The sequence below is a fragment of the Anser cygnoides genome, chromosome 12 (assembly GCF_040182565.1).
Source record: "Anser cygnoides isolate HZ-2024a breed goose chromosome 12, Taihu_goose_T2T_genome, whole genome shotgun sequence".
In the NCBI taxonomy this organism is placed as follows: domain Eukaryota; kingdom Metazoa; phylum Chordata; class Aves; order Anseriformes; family Anatidae; genus Anser; species Anser cygnoides.
This window is the reverse complement of record NC_089884.1, coordinates 21,913,582-21,938,915: the sequence shown is the minus strand read 5'-3', so window position 1 is coordinate 21,938,915 and position 25,334 is coordinate 21,913,582. Positions and strand designations below refer to the sequence as shown.

The following is a 25,334-nucleotide window of genomic DNA, read 5'->3' as shown; positions in this document are numbered from 1 at the left end:
CCAGATTTCAAGGCTTAGATAATGAATTAAAGGAATGCAGTGAAATCTTTATTAATCAATACTGCGCATGAATTAAACTCTTTGCTTCAATGAGTCAGTCATGGCATACGTCTTGTCTTGTATGTGGCTTGTTTACAACAGAGAGTAAAAGAACTAAGCATGTAAATTTGGAACTTCCTCTTGTCGGAACTAGTAATTCTCAGCATAAATTCTGTTCAGCAACAGGAAAACTGAGTATGCAAGTGAATTACAGTAGATATCATCACCTGGCTTTCTGTTTAATCTATTTTTATATTTAAAGGAGAGTTCTATTCTTCCACAGGAGGGAGAAAGCAAGCTGGAAAGATGGAGAAATGCAAGCGGCAGACATTTTACCCAAAGTACTCATAATAAATCATCTATAAGCTGCATAACAGATGTTGTACGTTTCTCCACTGCTAGGGCCTGAGATAGTTTTTAGAACAAGGAAGTTGTTATTTCTGGAAATAAATTAGGGGAACTTGTGGGTCTTAGGCATCTTCTGTGTGATAACACTGACCCCTGAAAATTGTGAAAAACTTTACATTCTCTGGTGACATTATTCTATATGATTAGGGAGCCGTGTCAAGGGAAATCTGTGGGAAGTACAGATCTCTGTAGTACATATTGTCCGTTTTAGGTGTACATGTGCAGAGGCTGGGATACAGCTTAACTACTTTCAGATGCCTGACAGACAGTCGTTTAGTCACCTATTTTCCTCCTTAATCGGTAGAGAGAAATTAGTACCTCCAGAGAGCAATTCATCTCAGACACCTTAGATGTTTGTTTGAGCTGAGTTGGACTCAGGTGTTGTTTGTGACTGCCTTCTATTTTGTTGTTACCAGAGAGGCAGTTTAGATGACTGGCTCAGATTTAGATCCTCTGAGATCCCCTTTCTACTCTGCATGGTTGCAGAAAGATTCTTAAGTTTCCTTAAAAGTCACTTTCTGTTCTTGCAGAGTTGGCTGCTCTGCATCTGTTAGCTATGTCTGGGCCTACCTAACCATTCTGTTTATCCAAATGTAACATTATTAAATATATTTAATATCGTTGGTATTTGTAACCTGACATTAAAGCAATAAATGACATAATTCTTTACAGAAATGCTGTAGAAAGAAGCTGATAGTTTCTACACAAAATGTAGAGTTTATCATAAATAATTTGTCCATTCGTGCCTTTCAAAAAGTTAAAAACAGTATTTTTTTTTGCTATCAGCTGTCTGAAATATTTCTGATTCACAGAATATGCTAGAGTTATAATGAGAATAACAACTAGTTTGTACTAAAGTGGACTACGTTCAACTTAGTTAAAAATAAGCAATTCCCTTCCTCCCCACCCTTCCAGGAAAGTGAAGACTACTTGAAGTGCTGTAATGGTGAAACACAAGCTCAATGTTACTGATGTACAAGTTGCAATTAGTAACATAAGTAGAGCTATGAACTCTCAAGGTGTGTCCATTTATTTCTATTCTATGAATAATAATGCCTCCTCTGAGTGATACTGTCACATGTGCTGTCTAAAAGGACTGCTCCAAGAATAGTAGCATGCTTTCTGGAACAGTGGGAGGTAAAAATATTTTATTGCTCTCAATTATATCTTTCTGTACAGTATACAGAACACTTGATACAAGCATGTTGAGATGCAGCTGTAATGAACAAAGTAGTCATTTCCAGAGAAAGACAGAAGTGTGACTAGCTCCATGACATCTTCAGCTTGCATCAGAACACTTGATACAAGCATGTTGAGATGCAGCTGTAATGAACAAAGTAGTCATTTCCAGAGAAAGACAGAAGTGTGACTAGCTCCATGACATCTTCAGCTTGCATGGTGTTTCTTAATATTGAAACAACTTTGCTCACACAGCAGCATCTTTGGTGATAATGGCACAGTACTAGAATAATTTGCTATAATGATGAATCAGTCTTTCCCAAAGCTTATTGAATGATTCTTCAACAATCTGCAGATGCCAAACAAGTTGCCTAGTGATAATGTTAATGGAGTCTCCATGACCTTTCACTGGCAACTGTGCCATTCGTATCAGATCAGATCCCAACTCTTTAATGTGAAGGTAGAGGATCGGAGAGGTGCGGAGACAAGTACATCTCATTCTCCTGCTTTCATGAGCAATAGGGAGGGATCAATGGAGTGGCATCAGTGCACTGCAGAGCAATTACCATCTCTTTTGCAGGGATGCACCACCTTGTTCCCTCTGCCCACTTGCCCCTTTCTTCCATGCAGAACTCTAAGCAGAAGAATACCTACACAAAGCAGGTGTGCTCAGACGTTAGCTGGCCTGAATGTTTTTATTCAATTGGACTTGTTGCTCCCCTGGGAAAACTGTCTTGAGTTGAAGAGGTTTGGCTTTTGCTGGTGCTAACCTAGCATACCCTTTGATATTTAAACATCAAACATTTTAAGTAAGAAAACAAATGTATTCCTTACAATCAAGCTACGTTTATAAATGCTTGTTTTTAATATAGGAATAAACCAATAATCTGCAGATGTGAAGTGGGCAATTGGAAAGCATCTTATCGATCTTAAACTGTTCTTTGTTGTCTAGTAAAATAAAACAACTTGCCATCCTTCGTGCTTTTGGTAGCATATAGTAGCTCAGCAAGAGCCCAGTCAGTAGTAGTGTTCATCAGCATAGGAGTTTGTCCTGAGTAGATTTTTTTATAGTGTTAGGTTCACAACAGAAATGTATGGTCGGTTCCTGCTGAAGCAGAATAATAATGTGTATTAGCTTACATGTCTTTTGTTTAGGTAAATGCTGTTTAACTGAGCAAGTCAGAGATCATCAAATGGCTGCATATTCACAGCTTTTGTATTTCATAAAGGAAGAAGTTTTTTTTTCTTTAAAATTTTATTAACAAATATGAAATGGGCCAGCACTAATCCTACTACGTGAGCTTAGAGGGTTAATAAAGGACACAGGATTTTCCATGTACAGCTTAATATTAACAAAGCAAATAAATTGTTTTCTTCATACATAGGTGGAAAAACTCCTCAGAGCAGTTGCTGATGGAGATCTGGAAATGGTGAGTCTTAGAATGGCTGTTGAATATTCACATTTAAGTCATTCAAATTGAGGAAGCTATTTGTAAATAATACTAAATGAAGAATGCTTTGCTAAGTATCTTCCTTCAGAAACAGTCATGTAGAGCTCATTTTCTACCAAGAATTTTCACTCCATATCCCCAAGTCATTTTAACTACAGTACTTTCCACATTACTCAAGTTCATGTAAAACTGTTCATTGTAATGAGGACTGTCCAACTGGATGGCATGTTTACGGCTTGCATATCTATTAAAAAAAGGGTTATTTAAAAATTATCTTCTTCTGATGGCTGAGGTCTGTCTCCATAGGAACAGAAGCATCAGAAGGGTCTTTAGCGCTGTTGTAGATTTCCACTGTGACAGCCAGTTGAGCTTTACAAAGAGGAGGCATTAAAAAAAGTGCTATGCAACTGGAAGATTAATAAAATAAAATAAAAAAATATGCTGTGATTGTTCAGGAAGCCAAAGAAAATAACCTGTGTCATCATCATAGCACCTGCAAACTTCAAAAGCACTTATACTTTAGATTGGAGATAATGTTGTTAATCTTAATTAGCTGACTTAATGACAAACAATTCTGCATTTTGAATATAAAATTTAGCTTGCTTTGATAAATTTTCTGTGTCTTTAGTGGGGAAAAAAGTATATGAGGACAGCATGGAGGGAGGATCTACCTAGAATATGTTAAGCTTTATTCTCAAAATGTGTTTCAGAGTTCTGTAGCAGTTTTTGGGGGGGAGGTTCTCAAGCTATACATTTTATATGTTTAGTGGCTGCTGAATTGGTAGATGATTATAGATCCATTGTGGGTGGAGATTGTTAAGAATTGCCTTAGCCCATTGTATGTTGCTTGTAAGAAAGCTTTATATGACCCTAAAAGTTAGTATTGTGTAGTAGTAGTCAATACTGCTTAACATCAATTTTTGGTCTTTCATTCATAATGATTGGATTTGGTGGTCAGCAGTACACTGTGGCAAAAAAAAAAAAAAAAAAAAAAAGAAAAAGAAAAGTCTTCTCTATAAAAGAACTCCTGTGGAACAGCTAAAAGTCTGGCACATGGTACAATTTAGCTCAGCTATATATTCTAGAAAGTGTGTTATTCTGAAATGTAAAGGAGATGTTAGATGATAAAGTTAACTGGCAAAACGAGATTATGAACGATTTCCTGAGATACTTCAGTGTATGTACGTTCAATGTTTTTACCACAAATGAAAAAAAAAAAGGCTATTTCACTGTTATCATAGAGATAATGCATGGGATTAGCATGTTCAGATTTTTGGTGAGACTCCGGTATCAGAATATTGAGAGATGTGCATTTGGATAATGAGAGTACCAGTACTGAGTTGTGACAGGAGGGGAAAGTGGCTGTTGAAGAGTCTTGCCTCACTGAGCGTAGTACAAACCCAGAATGATACACTAGATTGGTGTCGGGCGTAACATGGTCAGATGGTGCAATAATGGAGTCTTAATACAGTCACTACTAATTCTGAGATGTCTTTAGTTTACAGTGGATTAATGAATTTCAGTGTAAAAATGTATTTCCTTTTTTTTTTTTGTTGTTGCATAGAATTTAAGGTCAGAATGAAATGCAGTAAGCATCGCTGCTGGAAGATAGCATAGGAATGCTCTGAATCCTAAAACTAGCTTCACTGAAGGGCCTCTCTCTTAAAAAGGAGGCAATATACATTGAAGAAGAAGTAAAACTGTCAAGCTCCTGCGAAGTTACAGGCCTAAGAAAAGTCAGTCCCCTTGCAAAGTTTGGATATTCAGTAAATATCATTATCCTTGTCACTTCTCATGTTTGTTAAAGCAAAAGATGAAACAAAATTCATGTTGATGTGAGCTGACACAAATCTTGGTCTAATCGTCATCTCAGCTGAAAGGATTTGGAGGGTTTGAGCAGAGGTGAACACTGAAGTCTTGATTAGGCAGCAGGAAGTCATTTATAATTTACTTCACTGCTATACTTGGTGAACTTTCTAGCTGCTTTGTCAACAATAACATTTGATTTTTTAAATTTGTCCTTGGGGAGATGATGCCAGGAAATAGATATATAGTCTTCCTGAGTTATTCACAAGTACATGGTTGTAAATCTTGCTTGTGTAAGATGCTGATATGCAGATTTATCAGGCTGTGGAACCTTTGGGCTCTATAAAGAAAGACTTGCTTTTTATACCAGGTACGTTATCTATTGGAATGGATGGAGGAAGACTTGGAAGATGAAGATGACACAGTCGGTACATCAAAACCAGAATTCTGCCATCCATTGTGCCAGTGCTCAAAATGTGGGCCAGCACAAAAGGTTGGAATATTCATTCTATAAAAAGAATAATTTGTGTTCATATAATTTAACTGCTAGCTCTAGAGAAACAGCATTCATATTACCCATTATCTCTGTCCAAAAAGTAATAAAACATGTACAGACCAAAGCAGAGTTCACCTGATGATATTAAATTTTCTCTTTTTAACTAAACTGTGGAAAAGTTTGGGCACAGGATTAAGTGTTCAAAGGCTTGCTTGATAATCTAATGGAGTGAAAAAACTTCGCAGTTTGCTTTTAGAATACGTGGACTCCTGCCATTAAGGTTTGAGCACCTTTGAATAAATGGGAACTATACTTTCCTGAGCCTCAGTTTCTTCTGGTCCTCTTATAGTTTATGTTGCTAACTGTCGGAGTATCTACTTATCTGTTAGTAATCAGTTTAGCAAGGAATATTTACTAATCCTATAATCGATGTAACATTGATAAAACCTTGTTTTAATTGCACGATCTTTCATACAAGATGTATCCAAAAATTCTTCAGAGATTAAATAAAATTGCAAAGACTTCCTTTTCTTTATTTATCGTGGAGTGTAGAGGAAAAACAGGTTTTAAAATACACATTTTAAAAATAAGGAATGATTCAAGCTTCTTGGAAGTAACCAGTTACTTGCCCTTCAGTCAGGAAGAATTGCTATCTTTTAAGGTGTACATAACTGGCTAAGTCATTGCAAAATAAACTGAAGTATAAATTTTCAGGAAAAAAAAAAGGATTAAGTTTTTCTAAATTCCTCACTGCTACCTTACATTTAATTTGTGCAGGGTAAGAGGATGCTAGTTGTCCTTAAATGCTTCACATGCCCACAGTAGTTTATTCTCTGACAGCCTGTGTCCTTGCACTTCTGAGTACAGAGGTCAGGTGATAAAGATGCCTGATCCTGAGACTGAAGTTTTACTGGTATCAGGGGAAGGAATAGCACTTGCAGTGGAATTTACTTGCCTACTGAATGAAAAGCAGAAGGAACTTATTAACTGATCTGGTTAGGCACACATTTGAAAAGAATGCTGAGGACAGGCAGAATGAAGGATTATCTAGTACTGTGAACATTAGGCACCCACACAGTTTTTGAGAGCAGTTGAAAATAGATTTTCTGTACTGTGTAAGCTGTGTTCCAGGTAGTTTTCTCATCTTTACTCCCCAGGGGTGTCTGTGCTCTGGGCCAATGTTACTTCCATATGACTAAAATTGATTTTATTTTCAGTTTTTGTCTGTATTACCTAGAACTTCATGTAGCAGTCAAGTAGGTGCATAGTGTCTTTCTGCAAGAGCATGAGGGTCTGTTTATGAAACATAACTCATAATATTAACACCAACTCTCCATATATAACAGCATCCTAACAGCTATAGTTTTACATTAAAAAAATAAATGTGCATTTTACTTCCATCTCAACCTGCACAGCTTTAGCCCCTTTTTAATAACATAAATACTTTGACTGGAATTTCTATATAAGTATTATTATATAAGTAACATATTATTTTAATATAAAATTTTATATTTTTTTATTTATTTATTTTATTTATATTATTATTTATTATTTATTATTATTTTTATTTATTTATAAATTTTATTTATTTTTATTTATTTATTTTATTTATTTTTATAAATATTTATATTTATAATATATTATAACATATTATATATTATTATAAGTATTATTATATAAGTAACATGATTAATTATATAGTTTTGTTGTATATTTTCCTCAACAGAAATTTGCAAGGATCCGTAGTAAAGGACTTGGTGTAAATGTTTCAAACCAAGATGGTTTTACACCACTGCATATGGCTGCACTGCATGGACACTCTGAACTTGTCGCTCTCTTGTTGAAACATGGAGCCAGTGTCAGTGCCAAGAATGCTAAACATGCAGTTCCTCTTCACTTAGCCTGCCAGAAGGGTCACTTCCAGGTAATTGAGCCTCTTCTTTAAATAAAAGCTATTTAACATTTAACCACCAGCAAAAAGCTGTTTTGTTAAATTAGGAACAAGACTAACCCAGTACCAGTTAAAATTCATTCAATGTTTGCTTTTTCGTTTTCATTTCTAAAATCTTCTGTCAGGCTCTTTCCAATGAAGCAGTTTCAGTAGGCAACCATTTTATCTTAATGGTATAAAATACCATTTTGCTGCCAATAATGGTACCATCTTAAATCAAACATTTAAACATACATTGTGCAGCTGAATCTTTCTGTATGTTTTCTTTTTCCCTTCCTTTCTTCTTCCTGTTCAAGGAGGATATGTATGCATCTGTTGATGCTATAGACTTAGAAATTTCAGTTTGCCACGCTGTTAAATATTTACTATATTTTCAATAAGGTAACTCGTTTAGTAGATTATGGGACAAGTGAGCTCTTAGGGTAGCTGATAACCTCATCCCTAACTTGAGGTCAGGGAGGCAACAGCAATGAAGGAGAAGCATGAGCTATTGAGAGCAGGATATTAGTACAGGAAAGGAAGTACATGAGATAGGAAGAATACCAACCCGGAAAAAGCAGGTGCAGATAGGAGACTGGAAGTAGGAAAATGCACAAAACGTGGCTTAAGAGTAAGGAGCTGAGAAATGCAAGGAGTAAAAATAGTGAGAATCGTGAAGCTCATGGGGAGACAAAACACTACAGAAGCAAGAAGGAAACAAGAATACAACACAAACTTGTAGGTTAATGAATATTAATTTATTTTTTGTTGTTGTATTTTTTATTTTCTAGCCTTTCTTCAACTTGCCTTTTTTTTTTTTAAGTATGAGCTAAAATGTGAAAACTGGTATGATAGTAATAGATGCTTATGTTTACCCTCTGTTTGGCAAAGGTGAGATTTTTCTCCAATCTTTTTTTTTTCCATCTCTTTTTTCATTCTAAGTTAAAAAATAACTATATATATTTAAAGACAAGTGGGAGGGACTTTCACTGCATGATCGTGGTTAGATCTTAAATTAAAAAGTTGTTACTTCTTCCAACAGGTGGTAAAGTGTCTGATGGATTACAATGCTAAACAAAATAAAAAGGATATATATGGAAATACTCCTTTAATTTATGCATGCTTGAATGGTCAGTACGAGACTACTGCCTTGTTGTTACAGGTAAGATCACTGAAAACAATGTTCAAAATAGTATTTTTGTATGTGATATCTGTGCTTATGTAGTACTCGGGATTAGTATATTTTTAAGCATTTCTCCATCAAAACTACTCAGAAAAAAATGGAGAGTATTTGTTCTTGTCACTTCCATCAACCCCCTCCATTCATAGCTTTTGATTAGATGAATATTACTTTGCTATTGTACAGCTAACTGCTTTTATGGAACTTCTCTGTGGCAGATGGCAGGTTTTCTTGCTTAGGACTATATTGCATAGGGTTTTTTGCATTGTGTGATTTTTTTTTGATCTCTTTTAAACTTGGAATATATAGTAGATACATGCAAAAAATGAAATGAGCTTATCCATGAAATTGTGGCTGTGAGAGAGAAGGAAATAATATGACCAGGTGGCTTATTGTTCAGCTGGTGATTGTTAGCATATGCTTTCTGTTTTTGCATACAGCCACAAGGCTGCTGTTGTATTGTTCTCATTGATGCATGGAAACTGAAAGGGGAGAGAAACAGAATAATAATATGCTATCTCCATTTTATGCTGCTCTTTCTTTATAACTTCTATTTTATTTTGCTGTCCAGCATGGAGTTTCTGTTAACCTTTCTAATGCCAAAGGAAATACAGCACTGCACGAGGCAGTTATAGCGAAGAACGAAGCCCTGGTAGACTTGCTGCTTCAGAATGGTGCCATGACGCACATAAGGAATGAAAGGAACTGTACCCCTGCAGACTGTGCTGAGCCGGTGAGTACAGAAAGTTTGTTTCCAAGGTTTGATTTTCTTCAGGTTCCATAGGCATAATATAAGAAAGAAAACAAATATAACTGTTTGTCACAACATTTTCAGCCCATCATTAGCCAAGACTTCTGTATTTAACAGTTGTATGACATAAAGACTAAGATGTCTGTTTGTTGCCCTATGTACAATATACTTGTTGTGTTTCTAAAATAAATTATCCTAGACAAGAAAGATGAGTGTAGAAAGAGTGAAAGCACATATGTGTATGAAAATGACATTAAAATCCATGCCAGCAGTGGCAAAGTGAGCAGAAGAGATGCGTGGGCTATAGGAAAATGAACACCTTGTTCTCATCAGTAACATTGCCAGCAATCTTCTTGTTCTACCTACTGTGTTTCTTCCTTTGTGCTTTTTGATACCTTTTATCTGACCATCAACAACTCTGATGTTGAAAAAAAAAAAAGACGTTCTGCAATACTAGATTATACAGCGTTATTTCACTCTTTAAATGACTTGATGCATGATCCCTATCTTTATACATTAAGTAGCTTCTGAGGTGTAGCATAATGGCTGCAGAATTCTGTATTGCATCAATTTCAGTATGTGTATTATAATTTAATCATAAATATCTTAGTTGTAAATAGTGTAATTTAAAATAGTAATCCAGGACTACAAAAGCATTCCGGCACAGCGCAGCTTAGAGAACACTGGTTTTGTCCCTAGTCAGACTGATACAATTTAAAGTTCGTATTTATAAAGAGGTACTTTTGTGTTTGTTAAATTCATTTTGGCAGTTAACATGCTCTGCATAGACTAGAATCCTAAATTGTACTTTTTATTCCTTTTTTTTTTTTTAATACTGGTGAAAAATTTCAAATTAAGAATTCAAATATCATTAAGTTGCTGGAAACAGCACCAAGCTATGTACCTACATCAGCAGAGAGAGAAAAGGAATATGAGCAGAATGCTACTATCAAGATAAGAAAAAAAGGTACATGTCCAATTTCCACTGGTATGAATAGCAAGATTTAGGAATTCATATGTGGCAATATGATTTACATACCATTAACGAAAACAAACTATTTTTCATATTTATTACTGGAACACCTAAAATACTATAACTAAACTCAGCAGACTTGCTTCCACAAACTCAATTTTCACTTGTTTGGTGCATGGTGGGTGGAATTTTACATACAAAAGCATTTAACCATGTAATTCTTGTCCATTTCAGTGCAAAGTAAAACAGATTAGATCACCTGGAGTTACCATTTCTATTGCGCTAAAACAGATTAGGGAGTGATACTTCAATTTGTTACTGTCTCTCAGGTTATGGGACAGAAATTAAGAGCTACAAAGCTTTCTAGGCCAACAAGCAAGATTTGCAAAAGAAGGTATTTCTATAAATGGCAGCATATATAGTGCAGTCTAAGCAAATATGTTGAGACACACGGTACTAGTTTGACAGCACAGCTGAGCTGATGCAATGGCTCACTTAGAAGAGAAATGGTGTTACTCCTGGTCCATCATCACCTCTTCCCTCCCTCCCTCAGCTTCTGGTTCTCTTTATTCACTGCTTCCTTACGCTGCCTCAGAAGTTTCTCAGAGGATTTCCCAGCTGATATAATTCACTAACGTGGGGCAAGAGATGTAACAACTTTTGAGCTGAGCTGGATAACTCAGCATAGCAAAGGGTCTGCTGCCACCACAACTGTGGAAAGAAGGGAATGAGGCTGTGTGACCAGGAAGTAGGGAAAATAAGGAGAAGTAGTGCTCATTTCAGCATCCACAAGTTTTAGTTAGACTTTTCATAATAACTGTTGTCTGCTTCCTGAGGAAAGAATGTAAATATTTTGTTAAAATTTATCACTGTATGCTGATGCCAAAGACTGAAACAGTCCTTTCAGATAGTATGGGAATAGCTTTAAAAAGACCAGTAGAAAGCATGACTAAGTAATATTGATGAAGAGGTGGAGTAGCACGTGTGTGTTAGTTACTTCAGGTTTGTAAAAATTGGAATTAAGATTCTTGAAAGTCCAGAATTATATAGGGTCTTCAGAAGCTTGGCCAGTCATGATAATCTGATCAAGAATGCTTTGTCCCAGAACATAAAATACTTTGAAGTTTCCAAAGAGAAATGGTGACTGATTCAAGTTACTACTATTATAGTTTTACCGTAAAAGTTTAAATCAAATGTCAGTAGATATCACTTTTCATTCAGAACTGATCTTTAAAAAAAAATCTTGTGTGCCTGTAATTTTATCTACTTGTTCTTTTCAATCCCTAGTGAATTCTAAGCCATGTGAGAAAGCCGATGATCCCTTAAGCAGACAACATCAACTGGTCCAATCAATTAACAGATTTAACAAGTAAGTATAGAAGCTTCCTTGGAAGTACATTTATTGTACTTGAGGGAGGGGAAAACCTGGCCCGTGAAGGAGTACTTGCAAATGTATTTAAAATTGTTTTTGCATTGTTACTTGGTGTACTATAAATCAGGAGTTTCTGAGCCAGACTGTTTTAAAAATACCTTCTTAGTGCTTCACTCAGAGGTTGGGTTTTGCTATGATCTTTTTAAATTTCAATGTATATTCTGCGATAAAACACGGAATAGTAGCAGGCTGTCATTTTGCAGAAAAAAATTGTTGTAGCCCTTCTATGTTGAGACAGTGCCACCTTGTGGATTTTCAGTGATCAAGACTTGTGAAAAGACTTGAGGTATGTTTCTTTATGAAGATAAATTTATTTTTTTTAATGTGTTTTAGAGGGAAACATTTACGGAGAACAATAACAAGAGACAAAAGTGTCCCCAGTTTTGACTATCAATTATTGTATCAGGTAAGAGGAAACACTTACTTGAATTATTTGTATAATACTTGTTTTATCTGCTATTAATGTAGATACGTATAACTTTACTAGTGGTGGTCAGAGAATTCTGAAAGTTCTGTCCTATTTGCTAAAAAGCTAATGTTCTATCCTTGTCTGAACTTCAGTGGTGCTTCTCTACCATCTCTGAAGGTTCTTATTCTTCCTTTTAAACCTATTAAGTATCTTATTGCAGGCTTCATCTCTTTGTCTTGTTTTCTCTTTCTTGTCCAGCAAAATCTAGGATGTACCAATGCTTGAAAAACGGCATCTTGTGAGAATAGCTGTAGCCAAGCAGAGGTGCTATTGACAGGGCAGAAAACTTTCAGTTAATTAAAATTGGGGTTTGTATGATAAATCTGCTTCTAGGAGGAGAGTGTTTGCAAGGGAAATAGCAAGCTACATGTTGCAATGTCAGCTGTATCACAACTATATCGTGTGATTAATTCATCTATGGTTGGATGTAGTAACTGCTGGATGCTGCCCTCCCCCTAGAGCATGTACTCCCTCTTCTTTACACTGGCTGTGACTCTGACTGGAAATTTTGCTTACCGATTTCAGCACACTAAATCAAGAAAAAAATCTGTTCAAAGTAAGCAGTTGTCTACTACGTTAGTTCAGTAGCTGCCCATTCTTAGATTGATTATAGCCTTAGAAATGCAGTCTCTGCCTCTCATCTCTATCTATGAAACGGAATACTGTTCTATTTCATGGATCCCTTATGAGATTTAACATTTGCAAAGAACCTCGGGAATGCCAAATTAATGTTATAAAAATTGAATATTTTACTTGTTCTTTCTAGTATTAATGATAATATCCCACTACGTAATTAAACATGGCATTTAAATTTTATAGTTGTGGATCACTGAAGGCAGTATGTCATGCAAATACAGCAGGTGTCAAAAAACTAATATGCAACTGATATGTAGCACTTTTACTATGTGCGACTGTCACGGCTCTCTGAATTTACGAGCCATACAGGTCTGAATTGTTAGTTTTAGTCATACATAATGTCCTTCTGAAACTTTTTCAAAAATGTTGTCATTATTTCAGTAAAAGGGTATCATAATTTCTGCCTTTAATTCTTATCTTAGAAAACCTGTCATTAGCATACTTGGCATCTTATTGTTTTTTTTAAATCTTAGTTAGCATTTGCAAAGTGACCAGTAATCAAGGAAGGCCATCATCTTTGAAAAGGAAAAATTAGGAGCAATTATGGAAATGGAAGATGAGAATAGTTGTAATAACCAAAAAGAGTCTTTAAGAGGCAGTAGAGGGGTGTCTTCCCTGACAGACAGGATCTGGAAGCAGACAGTTTGGCTTTTGTACACGGTTCTGCAGTGTCCTGTCTGTATTGCTGCTTACTTATTTCTTAATGTTAAGAGAAATGGCTGTTACAGTACCTTGAGACCCGTATTATAAAAGCTATTCAGAAGAGTTAGGGATCATACTAGCATAATGCAGTGAAATGCCTCGATTATCTTTTCAGTTCTGGTACTGATTTATGTGTAGCCTGGGGCAGGTTGGTCTCTTCTCATCTTGCTTCCTCACATCTAGACTGAAGATAGTATCTGTCCTACAGAGTATGCTATTTCTAATCCTTGGCTGTGTTCTCACTGTTGAGAATACCATGAAATTAATGTGATAATTACATTCAAGAAACACTATGTTCACTTACATTTTTGTAATGAAGAAACTAGACAATGCTTTTAATGTACCATTTTTCTGTTCTCACAGTTAGCTATTAAAAGCTTTGACAAAACCAAGTTAAAATCTGTTGAAACGCTGGACCAGAGCAAAGTTAAGATGATTGACACAGGATGCAGTGCTGAGTTTGTGAAACATGATGACATGCTAGAAGCTCCTCAGAGGAGTAAATTAATGCACCGAAGACACACTGTTAACGTACCGCTTTCAGCAGAGAATGTCAACGACAATAGTTTATCCAGCCCTAGAAATCCAAGTATTTCACAATCAAGAGACTGTTGTGATGACTTGCTTTCCAAACACTGACAAGGAAGCGCAAACTTGGTGTCAAAAGCTGAGGAACTAGGTGGTGTTAATTTCTATATCCCTTTGCTGTATATCAAAGAATTCAGTGACGATTGCAGCTATGCCTTCAGAACAGAACACAAGGATGACTCTTCAACAGAAACAGAATGTTCCTAGCACTTTTGAAGACTGAATCCTCTGTTAATGTTGGAGGTAAATACACAGACAGATCATTACTGATCTCGACAGGGAAGTACTGAGAGGCAGACAACAAAATTACTTTCCTATTCTACTTAGCACTTACTAAAAAAAACTATATGTAACGGTAAAACAAACCAATTCTTGTATTGTATTTTTCAGCCACCCCCTTTGTTTTTAGAAGTCTTTAAATAATTTTTGCATTTTCAGGTTTTACCACTACATCGGATAAATATATATAAATATATAGATATTTATATATATAAAGATATATTGGATAACAAGCTATTTATTGCCAGAGGTAAATGAAACGTCTCTATTTTTATTGTAATATTACAAACCATTATAGTATATATTTCTGTATATTTCAGTAGCTGGGAAAACAGTAGTCTGTAACATCTGTGACACCGTGTTAGACATTTATACATGCTATTAATGTGAAGGGAACTAATCCTTGCTAATTTCTTTGTAATGCTCCCCTGTATTGGATCTGCAAGATGAAGTTCTTTTTAAGAGCCAAGACAGTGGAGAAAAGTAGAGAACTCTTGCAAACCTGAACTTTAGATTCACTGTTCACAGCCTAATTAGAAAATGTGCAGAAGCAAGCACGTATAAGGACACACTTTTTTTTTCTTCTTCCTCTAAAGCAATTCATTCAAAAAGATGCACAAATATTCATGATTCTGAACCTGGATAACATCTTCAGACAAAACTGCTGCGTAAAAACCTGTTCTGGACTGTTTCTTAAACAGGTAGACTTCTATTTCTGAAAGGTACCTCTCATATCAGTACGCACTTGTTGGAATAGGTCAGGTATTACACCATTCCTAGAGGTGTAGACTGAAGAATCGAAAGCTCCTAAGCAACTGAGATGACTGCTTGGATTTGGACTTCATTTTCTACTGTTTGATTAAGGGAGGAGAATGTGTAAATCGCACAAGACAGGTTTCTAAGTGCAGTATTCTTCATTCTTGGCTCATCACATCCAGCCTGCATTTTATTTCATAAAATATTTGTATGACTAATTCTGTTCCTTTTAGCTGTAATATCTGTAAACTGCCTGGCAAAGTACAAAGCTGGAGGACATACCGGTGATTTTTTTCAAATAACTTTTTAATTGAAGAGATAAAATGTGCATTAAGTGCACATATGGACACTTGGAGTTTGAAGGTCATGTGTTTATTTTTCTAATAATTTATGAGTTTATCTGATTTTTCTAATGTGCCTTGGATTTGTGCCAAAAGATGGAAAGAAAAAGCTAGTAAAATAATACTTCAAAACACTGTTTTCTTTGAGTGCTTATTTAAAACATTGAATCTTTTATGCAGATTTACTTCCATTTGTTTTTGTGGACAGTTGAAGAGTTCACCTCACATCTCTGTGTAAATTGAGGAATCTGTTGGAATTTACTCTCAAGTTCAATAGTACTTTCTTCCCTCTCCCTACATTCATAGATTTCTAGTAGGTAATAGTATTACAACTAGTTAATGGATATATAGTTACTGCTACAAGGTTGTATGGTTTTGGATTTAAGGTATAGAGGTGCACAATGCAGAATTGTTAGTAAAACTGAACATTTTCACTTAAAACTTTCTTCTCCTGCTCCACATTCCCATTAACAAAAAGAAAATGGTAGGATCGATGTTCAGCTATGGCAAACCAAAAGAGCAAGAGGAAAAAGAGATGAGATGAGACTTTTCTTCCTGATGTCTTAGAGTAAGTCACTTATCCTTACCTATAATAAAAACAAGAATTATTACCTTAAAGCCAGGCAATGCTGTTTTTGAAATAACGTAGATAATACTTCTAAATTTTACTTAAACTTTTATTTATCTGATTTCCAAACTAAGTATTGAGAATTTAGTTCATCTTAATTACACTATCTTTTACCTAAATGATTCTTGTATCGAGATTTCCTCACAATAGGGATAAGAAAAATCAACTTAACAGCTTTTTAATACCGGTGAGACTATGCTCCAGCAGCTCCTGCCAGCTCACCTGCCAGCTCACCTGCTCCTGCGTGGGCTCCTCTCCACAGGCTACAGGTCCAGCCTGGAATCTGCTCCGGCAGGGGTCTTCCACAGGCCGCAGCCTCCGTCAGTGCAGGTCCACCTGCTCCACCATGGTCTCCTCCACCGGCTGCAGTGTGGAACCCTGCTCCACCGTGGTACTCCATGGGCTGCAGGGGGACAGCCTGCTTCACCACAGTCCTCACCACAGGCCACAGGGGACTTCTGCTCCGGTGCCTGGAGCATCTCTCCCCCTCCTTCTTCACTGACCTTGGTGCCTGCAAGGCTGTTCCTCAATCCTCTCTCTCTCCCAGCTGCTGTGTGGTGTAGTGTTTTTTTTCCCCTGTCTTAAATATGCTATCACAGAGGCGCAAACAACATCACTTATTGGCTCAGCTCTGGTCAGCAGGGGGCCCTTACCTAACATGGGGCAGCTTCTATATTCTCACAAAAGCCACCCCTATAACCCCCCCCCCCGCTACCAAAACCTTGCCACGTAAACCCACTACAGGAAGACCTAAGGTTCTATTCATTCTAAACTCGCTTTTGTATGGTGCTAAACACAACAGAGAACTAATCCACAATAAGCAGTCACTGAGCATGGATGTAGGAACAACAGTGTTCTAAAGTGCCACAAATCTCCACGTCAACTTGATACTATTACATTTGTGGGTAGTACAGATGCCACTGAAAGTATGCACAAGTGTAAAACGTTAAGCCAAAAACTATACCAATACAAGGAAATGGGTTAGCTAGGAAAAGTATTGCTGATAGATTTTACAGGAACTGGCCACCTGTTAAACTAGTACTTACCTTTGAAAAACTTTTATCCCCGCAAATGAAAGAAATTTACACACATACCAACAGTAGCTTACTAATGCAACTTAATGCTAACTCGGTGCATATTGCCTACAGTAGCTTTTAACAAAATCTGTATTTTAATATAGCAAATATGTAAATACATTTTTTTCTTCAGAGTTTTGTAGAAAAAGTTCAAATTCACAGGAATTAACTTGTGTTTTCTGTTGTTACTGTATCAAAACAGTTGTCCTGTTGAACCCGAAACCTATTTAAGTGACCAGGCCGTTGCTTCGCTTTTACTTCAACATTAAGTCTAGGATAAAGCTTATTTCCAAGCATTTTAGACATATAGTTTATGAATAAAAAAGGACTTACATACTGACCAGTTCCAGATAATGCCTAACAACTGATTCAGGTAAACGAAATAGTTTACAAGATTCCTTTGACATGCCTAAACAAGCTTATCAATTAAACAATATTCAGAGATATGATGATCAAAGGCTAAACTGGAATAGGATTTGAAGGGAGCACCCCTAGAAGCACCCATCAATCTGTAGTATAAACATGCTAAAATCAACTTCATAACCTTGTTATGATTTGTCTGCAAAGCATGTTACTGTACAGTCCAGTTTATTTCTGTTTTTGGTAACTGAGATCCTAGAACAGCCTTTTTAGAAGAACAGCAAGGCAATAAAACTTAATGAAGTAGCATGTAATAAACTTGGGAATAGGAATATGAAACATGGATACTTAAGATACACCCAAAGAGAAAACTTTTCAACAATCTGTGACCACACCTTGAAAATCTTCACTGATAAAGGGTCATTTTAAAGTCTAAGTAATTTAGCATATACCCATGAAATTACTGAAGTTAAGGAAGCCTCATTGTAAACAAAAACAAACAAAAAACAACTAGTCTACTCCAAACCAGACAAAAATAACTGTTTAAATACTTTTTAACCACATTTGCACAAGATGAAGAACACACACACTAATGCTCACTTGAAAGGATTTTATTCCATTCCAAAAAAAACACTGCAGTTGAGATCATACATGTTTCTATTTAATAATGTCAGAAAAGGGCTTTGTGGTAATAGTGTGTTTATCAGCACAACATTACAGTATTTATCTAGCATCTTTCCATAACCATATTTTTGAACAAGTGTACAGCACAAGTTTTACTTTATGCATGCAGAGTTGCAGAAAATTTAGGAAAACTGCCTTTTTTTTTTTTTTAAGTTAGGAAACACTCCAGCCATTTCACAAAATGGAGGTAGTTTTAAGAATATACAATAACAAGTGCCTGAACAGTGCTGTATTACACAGTTAATTTTAACTTGCTTTTTTTGAGATAGCTTGATAATTTCATAGGGAAACAGTTCATTTATGGGTTGGTAACAATTTTACACAGACTGCCTGATAAGATGCCCTCTGATCCACATACCAATAATCGCCACTTTGAAACTTTCACTTTATTTTGTAAATTTCCAGTGAAGACTTCAGAGTCAGAGAGTTGCTGGAGAGGCTTCCTTCAGGGGCTCAGGAAATCTTGTTTCTAACAGTTTGTAATTTAGACTCTGGAGCTAAGTCTTTTAAACTCCTATAGGGACTGGCTGTTCCAAGCCTTACACTTAACATGAGGACAAGTTAAGGTACGTCCAATAACAGTAAGTTAAGGGTGTGCAGGTGCTGAAAGCACAGCTTACGCACTGAGTAAGGGGCAACAAAACGTTCATGCTAATGAAGCAGTGGGGAACTCCACACTGCTCAGGCTTCTTATACTACAAAAGTTTAAGTTATAAAATTCCCTTCTCAGGTGTATTTTACAAAACAAGTTCATTTGTTTGGCCTTTATATAGATTTATATTAAAAAAAGTAAAGAAACGTAAACATTTTCAGGTTTTCCGTTCTGCCTGACAACTGTTGCCCTTTTTCAGGCCATTTACTTGGCAGACAGTCTAACAGTAGTATTTATTAATCATCCTCTTCATCAGAATCCAATACCTTCCTTCTGTTGAACTAAAATGAAATATACAAAGTGAAAACACAAGGGTCACAGTAAGCCCAACATAGAACAAGCCTTTCAAACTCTGCCCACTTAACAATTAATATATTACAAGGAACAGAAGAGTCACCCCATCACAACCTTCCAGTCCCCACCTGCCATAATGGTACAGTACAAAAGCACAGCAGTCTGTCTCACAACAAAACACCAATATCCCAGTGCTAATATCTGCAAATTAGATTATTGAGAAGGACTTCTATAATATAATCCCAATACTTATCGGTGTGTGTAGCAGTGATGGTAAATAAGAAGTTCACTTCTATGCTGAACTGAAATGGTATACTACATGCAGTTTTTCTGCTCTCTTTTTAACTATTTAAAATTATATTTAGGAAATGAAGGTTACCTTTACTGTTGTTGTCTTCTCTGTTTGCTGACTCGCTTTCTCAAGTATTTCTATCAAAACTTGTTCTGTTATCTAGGGAAGAAGTAATATAAATACATTCTGAGAGATGTTTAGTAACAAAAAAACTGAATTACACTTTCTCTTCTTGTAAAAGTTGTTTGATAGAATTCTGTAATAGCCTTCAGAAGTTCTTAATTGCCTTTTTTCAGTTAATTTGCAAATATTAAAAACATTCAATATTTTTGAGGGAATTAGGTTTGAAAATGAATGTATGTGAGAAAATTAAAAAAAAAAAAGCCATAACTCACCTTTCCAGGTAGCTGTCCATATCTTGCCATCTGTATAAGGTAATTCTCTACTGCTTTTGCTTTGTCTGGTTTCACAAGTGCCAGATTGCTCACTGCAATAAAAACAGGCTCTATTCAATCATACCTGAATAGCTTCACTAGTAACTAAAGAGTGACAAAAGTCCTTATGACTTCATGCCAGGGTAGTGAAATATAAATCAAAATCACAGAATCGCAGAATTGTAGGGGTTGGAAAGGACCTTGAAAGATCATCGGCTCCAACCCCCCTGCCAAAGCAGGTTCCTTAGAGCAGGCTGCCCAGGTAGGCGTCCAGACAGGCCTTGAATATCTCCAGAGGAGGAGACTCCACAACCTCCCTGGGCAGCCTGTTCCAGTGCTCCGTCACCCTCACCGTCAAGAAGTTCTTTCTCATGTTGGTGCGGAACTTCCTGTGCTCCATCTTGTGGCCATTACCCCTTGTCCTGTCCCCACAAACCACTGAAAAGAGGTTGGCCAAATCCCTCTGTCTCCCACACCTCAGGTATTTATACGCATTGATGAGATCCCCTCTCAGTCTTTTCTCCAGGCTGAACAGACCCAGGTCTCTCAGCCTTTCTTCATAGGGAAGATGCTCCAGGCCCCATATCATTTTTGTGGCCCTCCGCTGGACTCTTTCCAGGAGATCCCTGTCTTTTTTGTACCGGGGAGCCCAGAACTGGACACAGTACTCCAGGTGAGGCCTGACCAGGGCAGAGTAGAGGGGGAAGATCACCTCCCTTGACCTGCTGGCCATGCTCCTTTCAATGCATGCCAGGATCCCCTTGGCCCTCTTGGCCACCAGGGCACACTGCTGGCTCATGGTCAACCTGTTGTCCACCAGGACTCCCAGGTCCTTCCCCTCAGAGGTCCTCTCCAGCAGGTCGTCCCCCAGCCTGTACTGATACGTGCGGTTGTTCCTTCCCAGGTGCAGGGCTCTACACTTGCTCTTATTAAACCTCATTTGGTTTCTTCCTGCCCATCTCTCCAGCAGGTCCAGGTCTCGCTGTATGGCAGCACAGCCTTCTGGCGTGTCAGCCACTCCTCCCAGCTTTGTGTCATCGGCGTACTTGCTGAGGGCAGACACTGTTCCCTCATCAAGGTCGTTGATGAAGATGTTGAACAAGACCGGACCCAGCAGCGACCCCTGGGGAACACCGCTAGTCACAGGTCTCCAGTCAGACTCTGCGCCGCCGATCACCACCCTCTGAGCTCGGCCAGTCAGCCAGTTCTCAACCCACCTTACTGTCCACTTCTCTATCCCACACTTTCTCAGCTTTGCTAGCAGGATGTCATGGGAGACAGTATCGAAAGCCTTGCTAAAGTCAAGGTAGATGACATCCACTGCTCTCCCCCATCTACCCAGCTGGTGATGCCATCATAGAAGGCAACAAGGTTGGTCGAGCACGACTTCCCCTTGGTGAATCCATGCTGACTACTCCTCATAACGTTCTTCTCTTCCAATTGCTTGGAGATGGCATCCAGAACAAGCTGTTCCAACACCTTTCCAGGGACAGAGGTGAGACTGACTGGCCTGTAGTTTCCCAGATCCTCCTTCTTGCCCTTCTTGAAGACTGGAGTGACACTGGCTATCCTCCACTCTTCAGGCACCTCTCCTGTTCTCCAGGACCTTTCAAAGATGATAGAGAGTGGTTCGGCAATCACCTCTGCCAATTCCCTTAGCACACGTGGATGCATCTCATCGGGACCCATGGATTTGTGTGTGTTGAGCCCACTCAGACGCTCCCAAACCACTCTCTCGTCAACCAGGGGGGAGCCCTCCATTTCCCAGACCCTTTCTCCTCCCTCCAGGGTTGAGGAGTCCCGGGGGGGAGTCCTTGAAGCAAAGACTGAAGCAAAGAAAACATTCAGTATCTCCGCCTTCTCGGCGTCTCCCATTACCAGGACACCCCCCTCGTTCAGCAAGGGACCCACATTATCCCTAGTCTTCCTTTTACTGTTTACATACTTAAAACCTTCTTATTGTCCTTTATCTATTTTGCAAGCCTCACTTCTAGGTGGGCTTTAGCCTTCCTCGTCGCGTCCCTGCAGGCCCTGACAACACTTCTATACTCCTCCCAAGTGGACAACCCTTTTTCCACATTTCATAGACCTTCCTCTTCTGATCTTGTCGATGAGCTCCTTGCTCATCCACGCAGGTTTCCTGCCCCCCTTACCCGATTTCCTACTCTTAGGGATGCACCGATCCTGAGCTTGGAAGAAGTGCTGTTTAAACGTAGCCCAGCTCTCACAAGCACCCTTGCCTTCTAGCAACCTAGCCCATGAGATACCCCCAAGCAGGTCCCAGAAGAGGTCAAAGTTGGCTCTCCGAAAGTCCAGGGCAGCAATCTTGCTTTTAGCCTTACTTCTTCCACCGAGTTCCATCTTGAACTCCACCATCTCATGGTTGCTGCATCCCAAGCTGCCCCCAACCTTCACATCCCTAACAAGCCCATCCCTGTTGGTAAGGACAAGGCCCAGAAGCACCCCCCCCCTCATCAGCTCCTCCACCACCTGCGTCAGAAAATTATCTTCAACACATTGTAGGAACCATTTGGACTGTGCGTGCCTGGCCGAGTTGCTTACCCAACAGATGTCTGGTTAATTGAAGTCCCCCATAAGAACCAGCGCCTGGGATTGTGAGGCTTCTACCAGCTGCTTGTAGAAGGCCTCATCGACCTCCTCCTCCTGATCTGGTGACCTGTAGTACACACCCACAACAGTGTCTCCCATACCAGCCCACCCCTTAATTCTCGCCCACACACTATCCACTTGTCCTTCACCCTCCCCCAGGCTGAGCTGGGTATACCCTAATTGCTCCCTCACGTAAGGGGCAACCCCACCCTCTCGCTTTCCCAGCCTGTCTTTCCTAAAAAGGACATAGCCCTCCATGACAGCGTTCCAGTTATGCGAGCTGTCCCACCATGTCTCTGTGATCACAACGAGATCGCGGCCCTGCGACTGAACACAGATCTCGAGCTCATCCTGTTTATTTCCCATGCTCCGCGCATTGGTATACAGGCACTTTAGGGAAGCAGCAGGCACAGTGACCCCTTGGAGGGATGCAAGAAGATTCCGGATGGGGTAACGGGATCATTACCTTCTCTGAGGAGCCCTTGGACAATCCTATGGGACAACTCAGAGGTTTTTCCCTACTATCTTCAACAGTGTCAGCAGTGACAAGTTCCCCCAGCCTTTCTCTGTCACTTCTAGCTCCCCTCACTTCCCCCGTCAAACCAAATCCCTTCTTCAATATAAGACAAAGATAAAAAAGCTGTATTTTTTTTACATATTTCTTTCTTTAAATACTTGTTCTTAACTAATTTTGAATCACCACAGTTCCTACTATTAGTTCAAAAAAATTGGATTAATGTCATTCAGAAATCAGTTAACCACCCCCTTCATTGGTATCACCAGTTAAAAAGCTGTAGCGGTTTCCACCTCAACAATGTTTTCTATTTTAGCCTCTATACAGGCATGTATGTTCTTGATTTAAGCAGCACTGAGTACATTAGGTGAGAAGTCTTTATTAGAAAGTTACTTGGATACTTACATCTCGCACGTGCTGCTTGATCGAGAACTTGAGCTAAAATAGTATTTCTTATTTCTGCTTCCCTGTAACAAAAAATTAGCTACACATTAAAAGTGGGATTTCAAACACCTAAAATAATACGCGCAATACAATAAAATTTACAGAAGACTTTCCATTCATGTAAGTGACTTTTTGAAGTCCCTTCAAACCCTACATTTTATATGGTTTCTTCTATAGCGTTTTCTGTCATGGAGAGCTGTACATACATCAGCAATAACGTTACTATATAGCTGACAACTTATTGCAAGAAATTGAGATGGAGTTTACTACTTACACCTTATTAAAGTTGATTATTACATCCTGCTAGAAAAACAAAAGCCACGCTACCCCCTGTAAAGATTCTAAATTAATTTCCATCTAGAATTTCACGTAAGATAGTCTGTTAGAGCACGAGTAACAAATAGTCTGTGCAACTCCAAGATGGAACTAAACCTCATCATTTATTTAGCAGTTTTCAGTAAGTCTTCATGTACTTACTTGCCTAGGTGTTCACAAAACAGGAATTTTACTTTCAGTATTTCAGTTAATACAAGCCATGACTGTGCGCTCTCACCTCAACTTCTCACAAAAGTCTGGCTCTTTAAATATATAATTTTACTTTGAAAAGATGAAAATTTACTTTTTTTTTTCCTTCTTAAATCTCTCACATTTCTGTTTCTTTGCTGGTGTTTTTCCAAGATCAAAAAATTCAGACAAGTATTCCAAAGAAACACAATATTAAAAAAGAAGTTAGGAAAAGATTCAAAACTGTTAGATTTAAGACACTACCGAAAGTCAACAGTTCCCATTTATACCTCTGTTTTGCTTCCTGTTGTGACGGATCAGCAGAAGAATCCTAAAGAATGAGATCAGAATAAAATACTATTATAATTCAAGGACATTCCACACACGACAACAAGTTTAAGTATTTTAGCAGAAATCAATATCAGCCAAACCTGCCTGACCACAAACTAGATCCTAAAAATAAAAATGTACTGCCCTAGCAAATACATGTGCCACACTAGTTGTTGCTTTCCTCACAAAGCAGTAATGCAAACTAGTCTGGTGACTGCTGCTACTGGGTCTAGCCACAGATTGTTCTAGGTTTGGAGATTAAAAGGCCTCCTGGTTAAATCTAAGACAATAAACTTCCCTGAAGTCCAGAAAACAACGACATTAAATCCTTTAAAGCAACCTATCGAGAAATGCAATGCAATGCTTTGCATTTATCAATGCAGAAAAAACACAATCCTATCAGAGGATTTCAGGACTAAATTGGCAGGTAACTATTCAGAAGTAATAATGAGATTAAAGTGAACCTAACGTTGCATCTGCACCTCAAATTTTACAGGTGACACTTTAAAGCGTGAGAGCGGAATGGGAAATCTGAGACACTTCAGCTCCCAAAACAGACGTGACTGAAAGGACAGATGGCAGGGACCCACACCGCTGCGGGTGGCAGGGACAAAAGCGGGCAAAGACTGCGGGCAAAGACTGTGTGCGGGGCCTGGCGGGGCGGGCAGCGCCCCTCAGAGACCTCCTGCTCCCCCAGCAGCAGCACCAGGCGGCCGGGGGCCGCCGCCAGCACCTCGAGGCCGCAGCGCAGGGACCGTCAGGCCGCTGCCGCCTGACCCGGCCCGGGCCCGGAGCTTTCACTCAGGGGTACACCGCGCCCGTCCCCGCCTTGCTGATGGCAGCGGTGGGACAGACCCCACGGCGGCACGGAGCGGGGTCCCCCGTCCACGCCTTACCCCGTGCTTGGCCTGCAGCTCGGCCAGCCGCTGCTGCCGGAGTGCCTCCAACTCCTCGTCCGCCATGGCTGAGGGCGGGCGCCAAGCCCTGCGCCTGCGCCACCGCTGCCAATGCGCGGCCGAATGCGGGGCTTGATGAGGGGGACCGGGGAGCCGCGTGGGGCCGCCCTGGAGGCCGCCCGGCCCCGGCAAGAGTGGTA

The 25,334-nt window shown here is 38.8% G+C and overlaps 2 protein-coding genes across 4 annotated transcripts in view; one reads left to right on the top strand and one right to left on the bottom strand.

The window, feature by feature from the left end:
• Positions 1–15,554, top strand: part of ANKRD27 (ankyrin repeat domain 27) — a 44,912-nt gene extending 29,358 nt beyond the window's left edge. Inside the window, exons 21-30 of one of the 3 annotated variants that reach the window (XM_067004241.1) lie at positions 3,012–3,056; positions 5,254–5,376; positions 7,106–7,303; positions 8,352–8,471; positions 9,061–9,222; positions 10,099–10,207; positions 11,501–11,582; positions 11,979–12,051; positions 12,448–12,534; positions 13,816–15,554. In XM_067004241.1, the coding sequence (XP_066860342.1) occupies positions 3,012–3,056; positions 5,254–5,376; positions 7,106–7,303; positions 8,352–8,471; positions 9,061–9,222; positions 10,099–10,207; positions 11,501–11,582; positions 11,979–12,051; positions 12,448–12,534; positions 13,816–14,091 (1,275 nt within the window). In that variant the 3' untranslated portion in view covers positions 14,092–15,554. Of the gene's footprint in view, positions 1–3,011; positions 3,057–5,253; positions 5,377–7,105; positions 7,304–8,351; positions 8,472–9,060; positions 9,223–10,098; positions 10,208–11,500; positions 11,583–11,978; positions 12,052–12,447; positions 12,535–13,815 lie in introns of those variants that run through there. The other 2 variants (XM_048073387.2, XR_007166771.2) reach the window with 2 other exon arrangements.
• A 2,521-nt stretch (positions 15,555–18,075) lies between these two features.
• PDCD5 (programmed cell death 5) lies at positions 18,076–25,269 on the bottom strand. The gene is made up of 6 exons (XM_048073479.2): positions 25,135–25,269; positions 24,199–24,239; positions 23,366–23,427; positions 19,798–19,889; positions 19,490–19,561; positions 18,076–19,097 (listed from the first exon to the last, which is right to left on the bottom strand). Exons 1-6 carry the CDS (start codon positions 25,198–25,200, stop codon positions 19,053–19,055), a joined length of 378 nt encoding a protein of 125 aa, XP_047929436.1. The 5' UTR covers positions 25,201–25,269; the 3' UTR covers positions 18,076–19,052.
• Positions 25,270–25,334: the final 65 nt, after the last annotated feature.